General features: G+C 71.2%; 1 protein-coding gene across 1 annotated transcript in view; it reads right to left on the bottom strand.

Moving 5' to 3' along the window:
* The window catches only part of SYNPO2 (synaptopodin 2), a 25,477-nt gene that overhangs the window by 20,293 nt on the left and 4,614 nt on the right, over positions 1-570 (bottom strand). The window contains 1 exon segment of the mRNA XM_025050920.1: positions 1-569. This exon segment is cut by the window's left edge and continues 11 nt beyond it. Coding sequence (XP_024906688.1) covers positions 1-569 — 569 coding nt within the window.

The following is a 570-nucleotide window of genomic DNA, read 5'->3' as shown; positions in this document are numbered from 1 at the left end:
GCCGGTGCGGGCGCCGGCGGCTTGGGGGCGCAGTTCAGGCTGGCCACTGCCGCTTGCGGCCCTTTGAAGGGGCCGGAGAGGTGGAGGGCACTGGCCGGCCGGGCAGGGGCGTAGGAAGGCTGCGCTATTTTGATGGACGAGACCACGGTGCCCTGCGATGGGCTGGCCGCGGGGAAGGCAGGAGGCTGGGCCGCGGCCACTCCTGGCGACCAGACCGGCGAGACTGGAGTGGCGGGTTGCGAGGGCCAGGCCTTGACCGCAGGCTTGGGAGCCACCGGAGGCGGGGTCTTCTGCTTGGCCGAGGGGCTCTGCATGAAGTTACAGGCCTCGGCCCCCAGGCTGAGGTAGTCTTCCTCGGGGCCCGAGTCGCCCCCGGGCCCCGCGCCCCGCTTGCCCTCCGAGTTCTGCAGAAGGGACAAGAGCTCGGGGTTCGGGCTCACTTTGGGCTCCTTGAACGTGAACATGGGCTTCGCGGCGCTTCTGCGCTTGGCCTCCTGCAGGATGCCGGTTCTCTTGGCCGGCACCGCGATGCGCTCGTCGCGGGAGGCCAGGCGCTCGGACCTGTCGGGG

This window comes from Pteropus alecto, unplaced genomic scaffold (assembly GCF_000325575.1).
Source record: "Pteropus alecto unplaced genomic scaffold, ASM32557v1 scaffold17, whole genome shotgun sequence".
In the NCBI taxonomy this organism is placed as follows: domain Eukaryota; kingdom Metazoa; phylum Chordata; class Mammalia; order Chiroptera; family Pteropodidae; genus Pteropus; species Pteropus alecto.
The sequence above is the reverse complement of the archived record's forward strand: the minus strand, read 5'-3'. Positions and strand labels throughout refer to the sequence as shown.